General features: G+C 42.5%; 2 protein-coding genes across 2 annotated transcripts in view; both read right to left on the reverse strand.

The window, feature by feature from the left end:
• Positions 1-788, reverse strand: part of gch1 (GTP cyclohydrolase 1) — a 21,635-nt gene extending 20,847 nt beyond the window's left edge. Inside the window, exon 1 of the mRNA XM_042087273.1 lies at positions 279-788. Coding sequence (XP_041943207.1) covers positions 279-642 — 364 coding nt within the window. The 5' untranslated portion in view covers positions 643-788. The remainder of the gene's footprint in view (positions 1-278) is intronic.
• A 6,618-nt stretch (positions 789-7,406) lies between these two features.
• wdhd1 (WD repeat and HMG-box DNA binding protein 1) overlaps positions 7,407-19,385 on the reverse strand; it is a 37,033-nt gene continuing 25,054 nt past the window's right edge. The window contains 3 exon segments of the mRNA XM_042087068.1: positions 7,407-7,905; positions 14,876-15,011; positions 16,044-16,189. Coding sequence (XP_041943002.1) covers positions 7,729-7,905; positions 14,876-15,011; positions 16,044-16,189 — 459 coding nt within the window. The 3' untranslated portion in view covers positions 7,407-7,728.

Genomic DNA, 19,385 nt, shown 5'->3' on the forward strand with positions numbered 1-19,385 from the left:
CCACATTTCAACTGATCAGATTTTTGGGGGGAAATCTACACTGACTATGCAAAAAGAACACGGACAGAAAGACCATTAGGCTAAATATGATAATTATTCAATATTATGTTAAGTGAATCCATCCCTGTCCACATTCATTGCGCTTATAAGGAGTCTTAGTCAATCACACTTAATGTTAAGCAAAAAAACAGGAATTTTGTGAATTTTTCCATTCTTAAGGCGAGACATGGAAATGTCCTGTTTGTAAACACTTTCAGCTGTCTTATAAATGTCCTTACCAATGATTTTCTCCTGGTAGCCTTTAGTGAAGAACTGCATAGCTGTCGCGGCTCTCCACGGAGTTTTGAGAAGTCCTTGCCTTTGAGGGTCTTCTCCGAGTCCCCTGAGGATGGTCGTGTAGGCAGAAGCGATACTTGGCAAGCTCATCTCATTGTCCTCCAGACTCCGGGTGCGTTCTTCCCTCCAACTCTCGATGGCACCGGATGACTGGCCACTCGTTTCCCCGGACCCCGCCAGAGGTAAGCCGGCGCGGCTTTTCATTTTCGTCACCCCGTCAAAATGTCCATTTACTGAACTATCACCTACTGACGTCGTTTGCTTTTCATTCTGATTAAGAAGTTGCTTCTGTTTGGATCGGTCCATAGCTTTTGTTTCGCAGCTGCCCTTCACGACTAACTTTTCTTTGTTACCTTCAAATGCGTTGTCGGAAGAAGCTTGTGTTCCGTGGCAGCCACCTGCTAGATCTCCACCGCTGTCAGGGCAGTCTGTGTCCAACTCTAGGCATCTTTACCCTGTGGCTTTATAAACACGGGCTAATCCATAAGAGGCGCTATTGGTTGGCCAGGCGCAGAACGTCACGTAGCCTACTGTGCTCATGTAAGCGGATGAGGGTTGCCGCCGCAACTAGTAATTCGGAGTTGATTGATGCTCGCGGTAGGCTACTCATTGTCTTGGGCAACGACACGGTCAGACAGTTTTATCAGCGTTCGTGAATTTTGGGCACTTCAGTATTATGACCGAAATATTTATATAGCCTACAAGGTCATTGAAATGGGGAGACGCAGTGACAAATACCGATTTAGTTAGACTTCAGTCATTCAAGTCATAGCCTACAAAAGACAGTGCACACTGAACGACATTTTAGTTGTCTTGGCTCATGGCCGTCACCAGTATTGCCACAGCAATCAATCACACTTAATGTGAAGGAGGAAAAACAGGAATCTTGTGATTTTTTTTCCATTCTTAAGGTGAGACATGGAAATGTCCTGTTTGTAAACACTTTCAGCTGTCTTATAAAGGTCCTTACCAATGGTTTTCTCCTGGTAGCCTTTAGTGAAGCTGTCGCGGCTCTCCACGGAGTTTTGAAAAGTCCTTGCCTTCGTGGGTCTTCTCCGAGTCCCCTGAGGATGGTGTAGGCAGGGGCGTAGCACAAGATCCCGGGCCCCTGCAAAGGCAGTCCTGATGGGGCCCCGTGCCCCCCCCAAATAATAATGATCAGAGTCCGAACTAATAAGAAAACTGAAAGTATTATCCTTTCTTTACCGGAATAGAGATTGTTTTACTTTAAGTTGTAGAAAACAACTTGTTCAGTCCATGTTCTTATCTGTTGTGGATTATGGCGATGTTATCTACATGCATGCTTCCTCTTCCGCACTGAAACCCCTCGATGCAATTTATCATTCTGCACTTCGTTTTATCACTGGTGATGGGTTTAGAACTCAACTCATCACTGTGTTTTATATGAAAAGGTTGGATGGCCATCATTACCTGCAAAAAGAGAGCATTGCATGATTTTTATTTATAAAGCTTTACTTGGTATGTTACCTCAATATTTGACTAGTTTGGTTTCCGTTAGATCTTGCAATCTGCGCACTCGTTCACAAAATGTCCTAACCTTGACTGTCCCTCATGTTAGAACGGAATTAGGAAAAACAGCTTTTGAATTTTATTCTGCCAAAAAATGGAATGATTTACAACATGCGCTGAAATTGGAAACTTTGGTTTCCTTGGAATGTTTTAGAAACCTTATTACTGTGTTGTGCAGACTGTTTGTATGTGTGAACTATGATTGTTGCTTTATATTGTTGTTGTATATTGTGTATGTAATCAGGTAATGTGTATGCTCTCAACTGACCCCCCTGAATAAATAAAGGTGAAGAAGAAGATTAAAAACCCAACAGTGAATTATCTTAGTTTCATTGCCTAGGTTACAGACAGACTTGAGAGATGCAGGTCAGCAGATCAGCTGTCAGAAGTGTTTTGTGAGAGGGGGTGTGGATCATACAGTAAAGGGGGGGGGGGGGGGGTATCACCCCCCGGGAAAATGTTTAAATTCTGTAGCCTACGCACTTTTCGTACAATTCATTCATGAAATCATTCAATACAACAATAAAAATAGCTTGTGTATTGTCTTAATTGAAACATGCTTCACACACAAATGATAGCCTAGGGCAAAGAGAATGGACATCTCAACATAAGGATAGGCCTACATTAGAACATGATGGTTGGTGTAAACTTTGTCACGTGATAAACAGTTCTGGCGCTTAAAAACGCAACGTTCCATTCAGTCATAAATCATTCAAGCGTAGGCCTAGTGCTCGTCATGAAAAGAAAACAGCAGCTTAATATTTTTCAGGTGTTTAACAGTAGGCCTAGGCGCACTGTATCAGTTATGCCGTAGGCAGTGAGATTATTAGGCATTGCATCCTGTCACTCTGTTTGGAACATCGCAGTTCGGGTTGATAAGATTCAGTTAATGCGAGTATGGGTCGTCTCAAAGTTTGGGACAACCAAACAGCAGAGTAGGCAAAGCAAATCCTAATTGTTAGGTTACCATAGCTGTCTTTTCTCTAGGCCTGGGCCTATCGGAAATCGCGACATAAGCTCATTGGTTTCTTTTTTCTTTTCTTTCTTGTTCGCGTGTTGGGTAGTGAAGCGATGCATTTAAATCAATGTCCTACATCAGAGCCGATATGCCAGCCCTGATCTGCTGCTCTGTAAGGTAGCCTATTTCGGTCCCACCCAAATTTGCTGAACTACTTGCGAAGTAGCCTATTCATCACAGACATGAATCACACGAACGAGCTTTTTCTCAGCTTTTAAACGATGTTGGTGGTTAGTTGTTGTGGTAAACGGTTCGCGAGAAAAGTAGCCTAACTTTAATTTAATCATAGCCTATTTTCTGCACCCGTCTCCCTAACCATTCATCTTGGCTTCGCGAACTTTCCCTCAACACATGACAAACCATATATCAGAATAAACAGCAGACCTTACCGAACACAAAGGTGTAATTAAAGTTTACAGTTTTAATTAAAGTTTAAAGCACTCCCCTGTACAGTTAGCCATCCTGTTTTAAATTTGCAGCAATGTCTATATGCATGTCTCCAACTTTGGGGTTCACAATGTGTTTACATTGTTCAATAGGCCTATATGATTTTATAACAGGCCAAATACAAAATAAATGTTACAAATATCGCCTAGATAGCCTGTAAACATTACAATCAGAGGATACATATAGCCTAGGGCAGACCGACGCTCATGAGTTCATGCTTTGTTTTATCGCTGGATTTTAGGATAGCCTACTATGGCAACCGATTGCATTCCGAGCTACAGTCAACTCTAGCAGGCATTAGGCTACATGACTGGAGGGTTGGGTGGGTGCGGATGTTAAAAAACCTTAACCACGCAACACTCGATCCACACATATCTAGGCAGCTGTGCATGCTGTGAGGATGTCATTGTGCACGCCTATCGCATGGTTTAGACTCGATGATTTCAGTATGTGGGGATTTTTTCGGTCGCAATTGGTTTGCACATTTTTAGAAGTGGTGGGGACAAAATTCAAATTATAAATAGTGGTGGGGACATATCCCACCCGTCCCCACCGTAATCTACGCGTATGGTTCGGAGATGTGATACTTGAAAGACAACACATTATCTATCCAAATGCCCAAATATTTATAATTTAAAACTCTTTCAATCGAAGTTCCGTTTAAGGTTAAATAGCGGTATCAGGTGGAGGAGGAGACGACAACCTTGAAAACAACATATACTTTGTCTTTTTAGGATTAAGTAGTAGTTTAAGATCAATAAACGCATGTTCGATAACATTAAAATCAGATTGCAGGTTTGCCAAGGCTAGTTCAACAGAAGGGGCAATTGAATAGATGATTAGGGGTGGGCATATCGATCCAAATATCGATAGTATCGATACCAACATTGGTATTGGTATCGGATCGATACCAGTGTGATGGGATCGATACTTTAATTCCAGTTCACTTCCAATATCTCTCGATTTGTTCAAAATGCATTGTTCCTGTCAAGCCTACAGTCAAGCAAACCATTCCTTTCACATCTTGCATGGCCGCTTTGCAATGTTTTGTTGCTGAAATGTTTGTAAATTATTAACAATGGGAATCATAAAATCATTAGCATATTGATGTTTTATTCATGTCATAAATCATAACACACTGTTCGGCCCCTACATAAAAGTATATAAACTGCTTTTAGTTACAAATATCAGTATTGGTATCGGTATCGACAATACTGGCCCTATATTTAATTGGTATCGGATCGAAACCAAATTTTACAGTATCGCACCACTATAGATGATAGTGTCGTCAGCTAGCCTAGAAATCTAGACGCACCCTAGCGGCGGCAAATTAATTTGCTCAGCCTGTACGTCTAGTATCAAACCATAGGGATTTCTATTGGCTGACACCGTGGACTTCATCCAATCACAGCGCTCTGTTTTGTTAGAGAGTCTTAAGGTGGGCTTAACAGGATAACGACAGTCCTGCGACGGTGAACAACAAGGAAGGTGGCTATGGCGAACGAATAGCGGTTGTTTGAATCGGCGTTGGCGTCAACTTTGGAGGAGTTGGACTTGTGCTTTTCTTTGAAAGTAGAGCAACACAATGCACTTAAGTCATTCCTTTCGAAGAAGGATGTATTTGCCGTTTTTCCGACCGGATACGGATATGGTCGTAGCGCTGGCCTATTGCATGCCTAGGCAGTTTGAAAGACCATTCTCTGCCCGCCCCTTGGATTAAGCGAGGTGAATGGTTCGATTCCAGACTATACATTTCAATGATATAGGATGGCCCGCCAGGCTAGTCGTCAGCGAATACATGAATCTTACTTTCAACAATCCCAGAGCTAAAATCATTAATAAAAAGAGAAAATAAAATAGGACCTAAAATAGAACCCTGTGGCTTGATTGATGACCATCCGCAACCACAGCTTGAACTCTATCCGTTAGATAGTCCTTGAACCAATTACATGACCGATCATCAAAACCTATAATTTTAAGGCGTTTTAGAAGTAACCTATGGTCCACAGTATCAAAGGCTTTTGATAGATCAATAAAAAGAGCAGCACAGACCATCTTGTTATCTAAGGCGTGAACAATGTCATTTACAACTTTAGCGGTAGCTGACACAGTACTGTGTCCCGATCTGTAACCTGACTGATAAGTATTTAAAATATTAAATGTAGATAAAAACTCTTTTATCTGTTTGTTCACCAGCTTCTCTAGAATTTTTGCCAAACAAGGAAGTTTCGAGATAGGACGGTAATTATTCAAGTCTTCTACAGAACCTCCTTTGTGCAAAGGAAGAATGACAAATGAAACGAAAATAATGACAAATGAAATGAAATAATGACAAATGTACGGAGCCCGTAACATGACATGAGCAAAAAAAATCTAAAGTTTAGTTTCATGTGCTCATGTGAAACTTTCATGTGCGCACCTGAAAGTTTCATGTGAGCACATGAAAGTTTCGTGTGCGCACGCAAAACTTTTTCACATGAAAGTTTCACGTGCGCACAGGAAACTAAACTTTAGATTTTTTTTTGCTCATGTCCCCTAGGGGCTCTGTACAAATGAGTAAGAGGCTATATCAACTATTGGCAAACTTTTACATAGCCTCCTTCTAGCCATCAGTTAGCTCACGTCATGTTTCCTTATCAACTGCTCACCAGAAATGAATATTGCATGACACTGCTCTGCGATCCAAGACAGGTTGTCTTCGAGTTGCTTGGCTTTATTTGCTGGTAGTTCAATATCAAACATTCTATGCATATCATCATATGCATATCTCATTTCCAAATAGCCTACAGACACAAGCCACCTAATTAGAGACTTACAACCCACTAATACAATGTAAATCATAAAAGGTAGGTGTTTAAAAAGATTAAACATATAAAATATTTAAATGACAAAATATTATAGGCTATTTACAATTATGAACTCCAATGAATATGAATAAAATATATATTTATGTAGGCCTATTACCTGGTCTGGGGGAAAAAAGTAAGACACCACTGCAAAATTGAATATGACTGTCAACTCATTCCAGTGTCACTCGGCAACCATAGGATGACATCAGAAAAATGTAATTGGGATGTGGGTCGCTTCATTTTGATTCCATTTATAATGAGTATACTATATGGTTATAATGAGTATACTATATGGTATATACGATTGTAGTGTTACAATGTAATAGAGGCAATCACAAAGGAAATAGGTAGTTTTCCAGCATGACCCATTCCGAATGAATAGTCTCCGATATAATAAATACAACACAGGCGAAAACAAGCTGTATGGTAGATCTGGCACAACAGATCATGCAGGCTATATATCAGGTCATCCCCACCCATTCACTCCAGTTGTGCAGCCTTGCTCAGAAGAACCCAGACAAACCTGTTAGACATTTGCAATAAAACATTTTTTCCAACTGGTCTATCTGGGGAATGTGTGTGCATTGGGTAGGCCTGTGGTTAGAGGTGGCGTCTGTTCCTCTCATGTGAACATTTTGATATGCCCGGTGCGTAACAACAAGACAAGAGTTCAGTCAGGTAGTAGCAAAGTAAAGATTGCACTGAGGGGCTGAGATGTATACAAAACTGTATTCATAGTGCCGAGACAGCATTACAGGCCATGAAAAACAAAAACAGACAAATGTTTCGGGCCTAGCCCATCATCAGTGTGTCAATTTTGAATTTTGAGTACAGTTCTGTATATATCTAAGCCCCAGAGTGCCATCTTTCCTTTTCCACATTGGGTAGGACTACATTTTTATTTCCGTCTATACCATGGCCTACATTTATTTGGGGAAGGGTTCATCATTAGTGAAGGGATGAAGTCTGTGTTGGACACAATGACCGATGCTCACCCCTCATATCCATCCAGCCAGGGGCAGGGTATTGACCCCAGGGGGAACTGCACTTTCATAAGCACTGGAAATCATTTACTTTCCTCACCTGTCCCGTCCTGTTCTGCCTACCACTTATGCTAGAGATCAACATCTTGCCTAATAAATCATACATTTTAGGGTCGGGGTCAATTTCACATGACATGAGCTAATCTTAAACAGTTTCATTCAAGTTTTTTTTTTTTATTTTAAGACAACACAAGTTAAAAGGGACATTACAAAAGTTACAAAACAGATTACAAACATACAAAAACAGCATTATCAAAACCGTATACCAAATATCAATGGATGACCGTTTGCCAGCCAGTTTTGAATAATATTTTACTCGTAAAAGTCCAGCACGAATGGTGTACTCCACCTCCAGAGATAAACTTAACAATAGAAAAACCTCTGGTACACCAAAGTGTTTTGTTTGACCACCCACAATCTACATTAGGTATGAAATAACACACCTGAATGAGGTAATGACAACGCAAAAAGCCACTTCAGTTTAAATGAATGTACAGTGGGTTGTTTAGTCTTTGTTGAAGGCGAACGCGGAGAGTTTGGCTGACGTGTCCAGAGGTTTCTTTTTCTTTGCGCCGACTTGTTGTTCCGCACGTTCTTCTCCTTCCTCCCCGACATCCTCCTCTTCCTCTCGTTTCCTCTTCTTCACCTCCCCCACCTCTCCCTTCGCTCTCTCTGTCCAGGACTGCAGGAAGAGAGAGAGACATGAGACCAACACACACACACACACACACGGACCAACACACACACACACACACACACACGCAAACATGAGACCAACACACACACGCACGCAAACATGAGACCAACACACACACACACACACACACACACGGACAAACACACGCACACACGCACAAACACATACGCACAAACACACGGACAAACACACACACACGCAAACACACGGACAAACACACACACACACGCACAAACACATACGCACAAACACACGGACAAACACACACACACACACGCACAAACACATACGCACAAACACACGGACAAACACACACGCACAAACACACACAAACACACGGACAAACACACACACACACACACGCACAAACACATACGCACAAACACACGGACAAACACACACACACGCAAACACACGGACAAACACACACACACACGGACAAACACACACACACACACACACACGCACAAACACATACGCACAAACACACGGACAAACACACACGCGTACAAACACATACGCACAAACACACGGACAAACACACACACACGCAAACACACGGACAAACACACACACACACGCACAAACACATACGCACACACACACGCAAACACACGGACAAACACACACACGCACAAACACACACAAACACACACGCACAAACACACACAAACACACGGACAAACACACACACACGCACAAACACATACGCACAAACACACGGACAAACACACACACACGCAAACACACGGACAAACACACACACGCACAAACACACACAAACACACACGCACAAACACACACAAACACTCTTAAAAAATGGCAGTCATTTGCATGTAATCACTATTGACAGAGTGGTTTTCACTCAAACCGCCCTAAACCGCAGTCCTTCCTCCTCGCTCAAACACACACACACACAGCAGCGCGAGGATGGTGACTCATAGCAGCTGAGGCACACAAACACACACACACCAGAGCCGAGGATGGTGACTAATCGCAACAGAGGCGCACACACACACACGAGAGCCTGCTTTCCATGGATCCCTCTTGTTTGTGACACCCCCACACCCCCCACACCTATCCTCGGGGCGCCGCCTCCTCATTAGCATAAGATCAATGAGCGATCCCCACACACACACACACACACACACACACACACACACACCAGCGCTCACAGAACGGGTTCCCAAGCAACAGGCATTCCACTTCCACACACACACACACGTCCCCTTTCCTCAACATCTCGAGTGCCATTCTGCTAGTGGCTGAGTGGCCTTTTAGATGCTGGGTCACGAATGCCTCCCTCATACACACACGGATCCCTCGTGACACACACACACGTCAATGTGCTATTGTGAACACACACACACACACACACACTCACACTCACACGCTCAAATGTGATATGATAATTAGCACTGTGAGTGACACTGATGCTGTGAAAGAGCATCCTGATGATTCATGTTAAAGAACCAGAGACCGGGACTACTGTATGGATTAGATCAGCCACCACAGGCAAACCACAGCACACACTGTCTACGGTCAGCACAGCACAGCACAGCACAGACCATCAACACCAATTAGCGTTTTACTTCGCACAGTTAATACTGAATTCATTTAAGCCCCATATTACTTTGCAACATCACTACCTACTGGGGCAGCCGTGGCCTACTGCTTAGCACTTCGGACTTGTAACCAGAGGGTTGCCGGTTCGAATCCCCAACCAGTAGGATCGGCTGAAGTGCCCTTGAGCAAGGCACCTAACCCCTCACTGCTCCCCGAGCGCCGCCGTTGTTGCAGGCAGCTCACTGCGCCAGGATTAGTGTGTGCTGCACCTCACTGTGTGTTCACTGTGTGCTGAGTGTGTTTCACTAATTCACGGATTGGGATAAATGCAGACCAAATTTCCCTCACGGGATCAAAAGAGTATATATACTTATACACGGGATCAAAAGAGTATTGATACTTACACTTACTTACTATACTTTAAGCCCCATTTCACTCTGCATCACTGCCTTATTCATCACCTGCTGGCTTTAACTACAGAGTTACCACGTCAGATGTAAAATTCCATGACTTCTCCCCGACGAAAAACCTGAATTCCCATGACCTACTATAGAATGAATCGTACAATATACCGACCAAGGATTTCAGAGTAGCCACGTATGACTTTGCTCCACAAATAATACAATTCCCTGACTTTCCATGTCTGGAATAGACTTGATCAAATTTCCATGACGTATCTATAAATTACAGGAACATCTGTCTGTGTTTGTTTGTCTGTCTGTTATTCGCATGTATCTCGAACCCAGAGGTGATTGCGCTAAGACTACAGGGGAAGCTCAGCCTCCTCTAAAATATCACGGAAAATCACATCAAATAACACTATTACATTAGCTTCTAGTCTACTATTCCAACTAGAACATGCTGAAAACATGTTCATCTTCATGGCTAGCTTGTTCAGCAATAAGGTTTTGCCGGTCATTTATCGTGATTTCGCACCCGTTATACTGTACATTGCTGTGACGACACGATCCATCAAAAAAAACATGCAAAAAACCCATAGACACTCGGCTTCACTGGACTTTCAATGGCACTACAGAGTTGGCTGATCTCAGTGCAGAAAAGCTACACGTTTATTGGACAAGCGCCACAAAATCGTCATTTCCAGGAAAGCCCGGCGTCTCTGGGAGTGAATGGGACAGTGGGATGGCCCGGACGCCGAGCTTCTGTATGATGATTGGAGGAACCGTCATAGAGGCTGGACTCTTTTTGATTGACAGCATATATCGCAATCTGACAGGAAGTGGTTCAAGTTCAAGGGATGCGTTAACGTTGTTGGCAGGTGAAGTCAAGAGGCAAGGCAAGTTGCAGCTCAAATTCTCATAATTTGTGAGCAACACAGTCGATTTCTATTTGTCTTTGTAAATAGCATACTGTAAATGAAACCGTAATGTGGAGTTACAGAGTTTGTGATTTGCTTTTGTTTCAGTTGTGTATTTAGGCTAAAGTTAGGTAGCGCGCTAGATAACGGTGTAGGCTATATTATGCTAATGTTTACTTGAATTTTAAAAGCCCACCAGGGGAGATTAAAAATAAAACAGCAAGGCAGATGAACGTACACAGAGAAATAACTCTAGAAGGCTAGCCTAAACTCCCCCCAGGCTGCCATGCCCACTCTATAGCCTACTGTTTGGTCTATTCTGGGTTTGGGGATAATTTTTGCCCTCAAAGAACAATATAGCACCTTAATCATATTAATTTAATAATTGACCATTTTTATCAGAGCTTCCCCTGTTCCAAAGAGCAGCAACCTCCACTGCTCGAACCGTTCCTCCGATTGATTTCAAACCTGGCAGGGCACGATTACGTGCAGTGCCAAGTTTGACGTTGTTTGGATAAGTAATGCAAAATATATTGTTAAGTATATCGCTAAAAGAAGCCCACATTGGCTTTCTCTGGTCTACTGTAGCCACTCCCCCTCTCACACAACACAGCGCAGGACCAGAGGCGGAGAGGGTAAGCGGACTTATGTCTGGCATCAACAATAAAGATTCCCTGTATGCAGTTTGCTTGCATAAAATTCGCAATTTCGAATAGCCCAGGCTACTTTGGACTTGAGACTTTGAATAAACAAACGACAATTCCAACTACAAGGTCCCAAATTGAAACGAGCGATAGGCTAATGGTCCGAATTGAACGTTGTTTCTGAATGCCACACAGCTAGACAATGAGTGGCAGACAGAGTGCAATGTCACTTATGCTGCAAAGACTGTTTGAGTCACACCGTTGCAAATTTCATATGATGATGAATCATTCCATAAAATGGTTTGTCTTCTCTATCAGGAAGTTATTCAATAAGCTTAACAATAAACATATAGCCTTACAGTAACTCAATTATAGCAATTATAGGCTAATATATATTTAAGCAGTAAGCCCCAAGAGGCGATTCTATATCGTGTAGGGCTGTCACTTTTGTGAAAAAATCCTGTTCGATTCTTGAGACATAATTGTTCATTGAATCGATTGTAAAATCGATTTTTCATGTCTAAAGACGTTTCAATTTTCAACGCCAAATATAGGACAATCCATGAACAACTAACAGGCATTAGGACGAACGTAAAAGGCGGCGCTTGAAGACGCACAATGGCGTGAAGTTTCGTGCACAATGACAAACAAGGAGTGCAACATTCTCGAAAAACAATAAGCAGAGTGGACTGCCATAACATCATTGAAAAACATTACTGCAGGCTTCAACGTGGCTGCGCTTACAATTAGAAATGTAAAACAAATTTTCCCCTACGTAGAACTCACGACTGCACAGTTTGCATACCGCTTTGTCCTTCTCCATAGTCTGATATACCCAAACCCCGAAGTGCTTCCATATCGAACTCCTCAAGTTCTTAGGGCCTATCACTCGTATCTCACATGTCGCACAGGTTGATCGCGTTGTCCTCAATTTTTTTGGCAAAACACCAGCAGCACAGCAGCCGATTGAAAAAGCGGTTTCCGGTGCGTAAAGGGAATTTTCTTTTTAGCAGGAGGAAATAAGGTTAAATAAAATAAATAAATTAAGTTTAATCAATCAATTGATTAATTAATCAAACAATCAACCAATCAATTCAATCAAACAAATAAACAGATAGATAAAGACAGAGAAGGGGGCAAGGAAAGGGGGGAGAGCTTGGGGTTATGGTTTTGTTGAATTTAAAAATGATAGAAAGGGAGACCAGGTGTTTTCAAAGGCTGACATTTGCTTCTCTCTATGTGCATGATGTTTTTCTATTGTAATATATTCTGTGATTAAGTTTTTCCAGTGATTGATATGGCATGATTTCTTTGATTTCCAGTTTTGGAGGACTACTTTCTTAGCGACAGTTAGAGAGATGAGCAAGATTTTTTTGAAGTGTTGCGTAATGTGGATTTCAGAAATGTCATTAAGAAGACAGAGTGTTGGAGATGATGGGATTCTGGAGTCCAGGATGTTAGATAGTGCCTCACTGATTGTGACCCAAAAAGAGTGGACAGGTTGACAGAGCCACATGGCATGCAGATAGTCGTCTGTGCTACCTAAAGTGCATTGTTAACAAATATATGTGTTTGTTAAGCCCATTTTAAACATTTTACTTTGAGTGATGTGAGATCTATGAATGACTTTATACTGTATAAGCTGTAAATTTGTGTTAGTGGTCATGGAAAATGTGTTCTTGCAGATTTGCTCCCAATAATCAGGGTTGAGAGAAGGCCAAGTCATTTTCCCACTTAGTTATTGGGAGTGTTATTGTTGTTTTTAGGTTTGTGATCAGTGTATATAGCTGGGAGGTAAATTTTTTGAAATTATTAAATTTTCATAATTTTTTTTACAAGTTCAGATGGTTGTAATGTGTTGTTGGTGAGGCTTGTTTTATCTTTAAATTTTAAGTTTAAGCTGTTGATATTGAAGGAATTGTTCTCTCCCAACCCCATATTTCTGTGTCAGTGTATCGAATTACATGAATTGGTGGTTGTCAAACATGTGGTGAAGATGTGAGATTCATTTTTGTGCCCATGTGGAGAAGTGGAAAGGTTTATTCTGTAATGTGAACACTGGACTGTGCCAGAGTGGGGTGTACCTGTTTAGTGCTAGTGATGATTTTGTGATTTGGTTTGTTTTCCACCAGGCTGTCAGAGTTGAATTGATGGTAATGCGTTGGCAGAAGTTGGATTTTTTTATTGATTCTGAGTAGAAGGGGAGGTCTGCTATTCTGATATCTGTACATTGGTTTTGTTCTAGTTCAAGCCATGGGTAATTGTGATTTTGCATGTTGATCCATTTAACTAGGTATTGTAACTGATTTGCCAGGAAGTAGTGATGGAAGTTTGGTGCCTCAAGGCCGCCATGTGATTTTTTATTTTGCAGTGTTGAGAGTGATATTCTGGGTTTTTTTCCTTTCCAATAGAATTGAGAGTTCTAAACCAATTGTCTGTGGGAGTAGTGGGGATCATGGAGAAAGGTCTGTGGGAGTAGTGGGGATCATGGAGAAAGGTCTGTGGGAGTAGTGGGGATCATGGAGAAAGGTCTGTGGGAGTAGTGGGGATCATGGAGAAGAGGTAGTTAATCTGAGGGAGAATTTTCATTTTGACGGCGGCTATTCTTCCGATGAGTGTGAGTGGGTGTTTTGACCAGCGTTTGAAATCCTCTTCAATTTTCCTGAGGAGAGGAGTATTATTTTTATTATTTACCTATTTTAGTTTTCGAAACTTGTGTTGGTTGGTCCAATCGATTGTGCAATCGATTTTCGAACGTAAAGTGACAGCCCTAATATTGTGAATATAGCACAGCTGAGGGGTTGTTGTTAGCAGCTGTGCTATATTCTCGATATAGAACGGCCTCAAGGGGCTTATTGCTTTTATAAAGGACATTAAAAATTGATACAAAATAAAAAAAAAATCATGAAATTTAAAAGCTATTTCATCTACAAATGTCCCTTCTTCCGGGGAGTCCCCATAGAATAGTTCCACCGCTAGTAGATTCTTATCGGAATTGTTGCTCAGCAACTTTGAGTTTTAACCGTTATGCATTCTAAGCGCATTAATATAGAATGAAATGCGGTCTCAGCCGTGCTATATTGGGAAAATATACAACGGCATCGAACGCTATTCAACCAATCCGGGCAGCCGTGGCCTACTGGTTAGCACTTCGGACCTGTAACCGGAGGGTGCACACAGCAGCTAAAACCTTGTTGGTTATGTAGATAAAAAGAAAACAAAGAATCAAGGCTCATCTGTGCTTAACGCTAAAAACGGATATGGAAGAAGCCTTCGGTCTGTACTCTGCACTCATTTCATCACCTCAATCTTACGGACGCAGACTTAACGGATTAACATATGAAACAGACCTATCCATTTTCGTATGAAAAGGGAGCATAGCCTAAGGCTGGAGACAGAAGAGAGGCACACACACACGGTCACTCACCAGCCTCTCGTCTGCAGATAAGGTCCTGAAGCGGCCCATAGCCTCTTTGATGATGGCGGTCTCCTCCAGGTGGGGGTCATCGGCCAGGATGCTCTTTCTGTTCTCCTCCAGCCACAGCTGGAAGCCTGTCTTCGGCCTGCTCACAGACAGAGAGCCAACACACACACACACACACACATTTTGATTCCCAGTTTAGTTTTTTGTGTGTGGAGTTAAACCAACATTGGGTAGATGCCACACCAACTACCCAGAGGTGATGAGGTAGCAGTGCACACACAATATTCACAGAACTAGACTCGTCTCTATTTCACCAGTTTATTTCAAGAACAATCATGCCGACGTTTCAGCCGCATGGCCTTCGGCAGAGCATCCCTTACCGAAAAAAGTGTTGGCGGCAGATTTGCAGCAAACGAATGAGTTCACTAGAAAATACTGCCAGAAGTTTGCCAACGTTGGCCACTAGAGGCAAACTTCCAGCAAAGCAAATACAGTCGTCAGTGATTTACCACCACACTTTGCTACAACATTGCCAAAAGTTAACCGCAACGTTTGCCAGAAACCTAACTTGCATGTGAAAATATGACCTTGCCGCAAATTTGCGGCAACTGTTTGCCAGAAACCTGAAATATCTGTTAGGGATCAGAGCCAACACACACACACACACACACACACACACACGAGAGGAGTCTCAAGCGTCAGCTTGCAGCAGTGGTCTATATTCCAGGCTCTTCCTGGAAGGCTTTTCAGCCGACGCATAAACGTCCCAACTTCAGACGGACTCAGTTGGGTGTTGCACCTAGTGAATGAGCACGTTAAGGGAGAACACCGGCCGTGTTTTACATCTGTTTCTCGAGGTCGCCGAGAACTGTTGTAGCTTGAGTTGCTGCAGCCAACAGCTAGAGCAGCCAGGCAACTACAGTGCTACATTCTGGGGTCATCTTTAAAATTATGCAAAATTGAGTAGTGAAGGTATACCATGCTCTGTATGTGTGCTCCTGGAATACAACACAAAGCCACAAGCTGGTGATTACTGGCCCTTCCCCATCGGTCTACACAGTGAGCTTACAGCACACAATAGCACTGGTGTCATGGTTACAGGACGGCTGAGGACACGTTTATGGTCTATAATGCAAAATGCAACCAAAATACAGTGTGTGCGTGTGTATACCTGCAGTTCTCCTGGTTGTCTCCAGCAGAGGCAGGAGGTGTAGCGTCCTCTGCCTGTTTTAGTCTCTCTGCAGAGGGCTCCTTGCCCTTCTCCTCCGCCTTCTTGCCTCCAGCCCTGGAGCTCATCTGCAGCAGCGTGGCCTGGGTCTGACACACACACACACACACACACACACACACACACAGCTGAAGCCGAAGCAGAGGACCGTTCACACCAGAAGCGATACATATACAGGTAACGGTAACTATAACTGATCGTCCACACTAACCAACGAAAAGAAAAGTCTCTCCTCGTGTTGACAGATGTGATTTTTATGGATTCTGATGGGCTGTCAGCTTTTTATTGTTCTCAAAATTGCCCTGAAAGTAAATCCCCAACGACATCAATCTCCCTGTTGTTATCATTACTGCTTACGCATGGATGTGGTCATTCATATTAGCTAGAGCAATAGCGATTTTTTTTTGCCGTCATCGTTAGAATTATTGTTGGTGTGAATGAATGCAGTGCTCCTCAAAGCAACACAGTGCAGTTCTTCTACCTTAAAATAACAGCTCCAATTTCATTTTGATGAACTCTGACTAACAATGCAGAGAACGGAGTCTTTGCCAATGCACGCCGCCCGCAAGGTTTGGAATCATGCCGTTTTTTGCTACTGGGAGCATGACCCTTTTTGTTGGTTTTTGATGAACTTGGGTACCCCCTTTGCATTAAATGGGTATCCAGTATGTCGAAAATTGACAGATAAGGGCTCCATTCCTACATTACGGTCATGTAAACCCACGGCCACTCTCCTTAAAGGAAAATTCGAAAATAAAGGAAAAGGAACTGTCGGTATGAAAAAAAAAAAAACCTAAACAATTGGCTACCTAGCTCGAGTTGCTTCAGCCAACGGCTAGAGCTGCCAAGCAGCTACAGTACAGTGCTACAGTTTGGGGGCATGTTCATGAGTCCCATGCTCATGCCCCCAGAGTGTAGCTTTAGCATATTTAGATGCCCCCAGAGTGTAGCTTTAACATATTTAGATGCCCCAGAGTGTAGCTTTAGCATATTTAGGATGCCCCAGAGTGTAGCTTTAACATATTTAGATGCCCCAGAGTGTAGCTTTAGCATATTTAGATGCCCCAGAGTGTAGCTTTAGCATATTTAGATGCATGGGGCAGCCGTGGCCTACTGGTTAGCACTTCGGACCTGTAACCGGAGGGTTGCCGGTTCAAACCCCGACCAGTAGGCACGGCTGAAGTGCCCTTGAGCAAGGCACCTAACCCCTCACTGCTCCCTGAGCGCTGCTGTTGATGCCGGGATTAGTGTGTGCTTCACCTCACTGTGTGTACACTGTGTGCTGTGTGTGTTTCACTAATTCACGGATTGGGATAAATGCAGAGACCAAATTTCCCTCACGGGATACAAAATAGTATATATACATACTTACTTACTTATACTATTTAGATGCCCCGCAGCATGTTCTGTTCATGTTACGTTCTGTGAGGTTTTGAGGCGCACGCATGGGCAGTGGTAAGGACAAGTACAAAATGACACCACATCTTCCGAACAGAACTCTGCGATCAGTCAGCACCCATGCAAAACAAGGTCCATCAATAAACTGCTTATGCAGCAGCTGAACTAGAACATGTTTTTCTCCCGTTACCATCTTTCATTCGCGTTTGTGCGTTCCAAATTATTGTGTAAATGACATTGTTTTTTTTCAGATTTTCCTAAATAGTTGATGCAAATGACAGTCAGTATAATTTTCCAAGTCCTCATCCGTTTAATTCAAATTTTACTGAACAAACCTCCCAATGATAACAGTATTTTTTTTTAAATAAAAAAACTCAAAATGCACTGTTCCAAATGATTATGCACAACAGCGTTTCAAAACATTGTATAGGTTGTAAAGAACTAAAAATGGTCATTTGTTGAATTTGCAGCATTAGGAGGTGATATAAATTAAATAAAAAGTTATTTCAAATCAAAAAACTCTTAACAGGCCAAGTTACATGTTAACATAGGACCCCTTCATTAATATCACCTTCACAATTCTTGCATCCATTGAACTTGTGAGTTCTTGGAAAGTGTCTGCTTTAATGCCTTTGCAGAATAGCCTCCCAGAGCTGCCAGAATGTCAGAATAGCCTCCCAGAGCTGCTGCTTGGATGTGAACTGCCTCCCACCTTCATAGATCTCTTGCTTGATGATGCTCCAAAGGTTCTCAATAGGGTTGAGGTCAGGGGAAGATGGGGACCACACCCATGAGTTTCTCTCCTTTTATGCCCATAGCAGCCAATGACCCAGAGGTATTCTTTGCAGCATGAGATGGTGCATCGTCATGCATAAAGATGATTTTGCTACGGAAGGCACGGTTCTTCTTTTTGTACCACAGAAGAAAGTGGTCAGTCAGAAACTCTACATACTTTGCCAAGGTCATTTTCACACCGTCAGGGACCATAAAGGGGCCCATCAGCTCTCTCCCCATGATTCCGGCCCATAACATGACTCCGCCACCTCCTTGCTGATGTCTCAGCCTTGTTGGGACATGGTGGCCATTCACCAACCATCCATTACTCCATCCATCTGGACCATCTAGGGTTGCACGGCACTCATCCGTAAACAAAACTGTTTGAAAATTAGTCTTCATGTGTTCCTGAGCCCACTGCAACCGTTTCTATTTAGAATAGTAGGTTTATGCACACTTGCAAACTTCTTGAGGATCCTACACCTTGAGGTTCACGGGACTCCAGAGGCACCAGTGGCTTCAAACAACTGTTTGCTGCTTTGCAATGGCATTTTAGCAGCTGCTCTCTTAATCCTATGAATTTGTCTGGCAGAACCCTTCCTTATGATGCCTTTGTCTGCACGAACCCGCCTGTGCTCTGAATCGGCGACAAATTTCTTCACAGTACGATGATCACGCATAAGTTTTCAGGAAATTTCCAATGTTTTCATACCTTGTCCAAGGTAGTGCACAATTTCACACTTTTCAGCAGCAGAGAGATCCTTTTTCTGTCCCATATTGCTTGAAACTTGTGACATGCTTAATAATGTGGAACATCTTTTTTAAGTAGTTTTCCAGTTTTCCTTTGATTGGGCTCACCTGGCAAACTAATCATCACGGGTGTCAGATTGATTTCAATGATTGAGTTTAATTGAAAAACAAAAAAATAAATGTTTATGACTTAAATCCAATTTGCATAATAATTTGGAACCTGGTGTACACTGCTTTAAGTAAGAAAACATACTGACTGTTACTAGCATCTGTCATACTGTAGGTCTGAATCAGGAGGTAAACATGATGAATGATGCACACCTTATCCCAACACTGCATGTAACTTTGAACCCTACAGTCTAT

This window comes from Alosa sapidissima, chromosome 1, assembly GCF_018492685.1.
Source record: "Alosa sapidissima isolate fAloSap1 chromosome 1, fAloSap1.pri, whole genome shotgun sequence".
NCBI classification, from domain to species: domain Eukaryota; kingdom Metazoa; phylum Chordata; class Actinopteri; order Clupeiformes; family Clupeidae; genus Alosa; species Alosa sapidissima.